General features: G+C 37.7%; 1 protein-coding gene across 1 annotated transcript; it reads left to right on the forward strand.

Moving 5' to 3' along the window:
* The first annotated feature begins 699 nt into the window (after positions 1–699).
* LOC145219430 (uncharacterized) lies at positions 700–2,074 on the forward strand. Its single transcript, XM_080086797.1, has 4 exons — positions 700–761; positions 1,566–1,690; positions 1,753–1,894; positions 1,960–2,074. Exons 1-4 carry the CDS (start codon positions 700–702, stop codon positions 2,072–2,074), a joined length of 444 nt encoding a protein of 147 aa, XP_079942923.1.
* Positions 2,075–2,610: the final 536 nt, after the last annotated feature.

Consider the following 2,610-nt stretch of genomic DNA (forward strand, 5'->3'; position numbering starts at 1 on the left):
ACACACTGAGGCCTACTTAGGGATTGTCGGCTCAAACCATCGCAAACCCGAGGGCTCTGTAAAATGCATTATTAATCATATATGTCCGGGTGTCAAACAGTTCTACTCGTGTGGGGTAACTTATATTGCCACGCTTTCAAACCCGTCTTTTGCACTGATACTGCAATTCGGAGTTATACATTTGAATTACCTGGCGTATAGCCCTACAACATGCACTGCAAATGGTTGATGACACACATATCCTTAATATGTAACCGGTATCACTGATAGTCCAGATACAATTAACTTGACTGGACAGACGGCCTTCTTAAGCAACAAAAATTGTCTTAACTTAGTTATTCACCCAACACGCATATATGTTTTACTTGTCAAAGTGACTTTAGTTAGCTTGCAGAAAAAAATAGCACTGGGTGCATTGATCAGCCCAGAAACAAATATAATTTAAGCCCCTTGGTGGGAATGCAGTAATACACTTTATTTAAAATGCAAACTTCCCCGCAGATCGCACAACCGTTCATCAGCGAGCCGCAGGTTGCTCACCGCACTGACATAAACCATGCTGCAGTACCATAATGCTTCTTAGCACGCAGTAGCTACCCAGAAATAGGTCACTGTTTGATTTGGTTTGATGCTCGGTTACTGTGCTTTGTCAAAAGCTATGGCTCATATTCCAACCCCTTGAAATTCTAGTATGTTTATATGTCTGAAATGCAACAACAGCCGTTTTTGACTCCTGTGCAGCGATTTTTAAAAGAACTCAGGTTTGCTACACTTGGCGCGTGTAAGTAATACGCCAAATGCCGCACGACATTTTTTTTCATTTTATCATAGTTCAATTTTCTTTTCTGACTTATCTGTTTCTAGCGAGAAAAAAAGTTGGCTAAAGGGTGAAAAGCACTGCTAATGTGATAAACGCTAATAGCAATGTTTAATTATTTTGACCTAAAATGTTTCCTAATGAGTGTACCCATATGTAAGATCCTTATCCGAAATTGTATTAAGCTTTCCGCAACCAGAATCAGCCTCCCAACTTTAGAACAACTTGCAAATTGAACTCAATTTATGCGTGTTTGGTAAACAATATTTAGCCTTCTTTTTTGACCTATCAGTAAACCGTTTTACATGGTCGTGTTCGCAAGTGGGTTATAACCCGCATAATTGACCAATCGGACGCTTGTTTGCTAAAGCGTGACGAACGCGCTAACGGCACGTATTTACATGCGACGCATTGCTGTCACTTTGTCTCATGAACAAACATGAACGGTACGGAAGCGGAAATGCTATTGCTACTGCAGCAATTTAGTAATCGTCGCACTCGACAAAGATTGAGACTTATTTGGATGTGTTTTGTAGAACACCTACAATTAAATTTAAGGATAGGCCGTCCATGGATGTTGCCAAGGTTTGTTTTTATAAACTGCATTTTCTGTTGTTGTAATAAATTGGTACATTGCTTTAGTTGATCTTACAAACCATTAAGTTACTTACATAGCACAGTTTGGTAGCAATAGCATTATTTTGTTGTGCTTGGACAAATAATTTGAGTTGTATCCTACATTCTTTAGATCTAACCATTGGTGGAACAGTATTGTTCCTGGTTTTAATGATGCCCAATGGGTGAACCACTTTCGTTTGCAGCACAGTGATTTCAGGGAACTTGTTTTAAAGTTGTGGATCGACATGAAGCCAGGTTTACTTAACTTGCCATTATAAGTGAGACTTTGTAATAAAACAAACTTGTTTTGTGTTCAGAAGATTATGTGGTAAGAAAGCCTATATCTACTGATAAGCGGGTTGCAATTGGAATTTTCAAACTAGCCTCAGCAGCAGAATATAGGACTGTTGGACAGTTATTTGGAGTTAGTGATGCATCAGTGCACAATTGCTTAAAATGGTAAAAACACTGTTTGAAGTACTTAAGAGATGCCATTTTGTTACTGATTTAGACTTTTTCTTTAGGTTGTGTGATGCATTGTGCAAACATATTTCCAAATTTATAAAAATGCCTGGACTGGAAGAAGCAGTTTCAATCGCCAATCAAATCAAAACAGAAAGCCATTTTCCACAGGTATAGTTGACTACTAAAATGACAAATGTGTATATTAGATGTTTTTTAGAATCCTTGCACTAATTAGACAAATATATTGGTACTATTTACAGGTGATTGGTGCCATGGATGGTTGCCACATCCCTGTCACAGCACCAAGGTTGGGAAAAAAAGATTACACAAATAGAAAAGGATGGGATTCCTTAATCCTGCAAGCTGTGGTTGATCATAAATATAGGTAAAACTGACATAATCTAAATAGTTCAAATTTCATTTACACTTAATGTAACTCCAAGTATTTTAGATGTAGAGATATCAGCGTAAAACTGCCTGGAAGTTGCCATGATGCCAGTGCTTTTAAGGAGTCATGTTTGTTTAAAAAGGCTGGACAGCTTCCAAATGTAAGTTCGCAATGTACATTAAACTACACTTAAAAATAAGTGCTCTAAGGTTTGTTTGAAAATTATGTTTTATTAGTTTCCTGCTGAAATTGAAGGAGTTACTGTTCCACTGATAATTTTGTGTGACCCTGCTTATTCACTACTACCATGGCTTATTAAGCC

Source organism: Phallusia mammillata, chromosome 3, assembly GCF_965637545.1.
Source record: "Phallusia mammillata chromosome 3, kaPhaMamm4.hap1.1, whole genome shotgun sequence".
NCBI lineage: Eukaryota > Metazoa > Chordata > Ascidiacea > Phlebobranchia > Ascidiidae > Phallusia > Phallusia mammillata.

Bases quoted from the DNA above. Each gene is read 5' to 3' on its own strand.
- LOC145219430 (XM_080086797.1), top strand. From the start codon at position 700: ATGTCTGAAATGCAACAACAGCCGTTTTTGACTCCTGTGCAGCGATTT. The intron at 762-1,565 runs GTTTGCTACACT...TACATTCTTTAG, and splicing joins CGATTTTTAAAAGAACTCAG to ATCTAACCATTGGTGGAACA. The intron at 1,895-1,959 runs GTAAAAACACTG...CTTTTTCTTTAG, and splicing joins GTGCACAATTGCTTAAAATG to GTTGTGTGATGCATTGTGCA.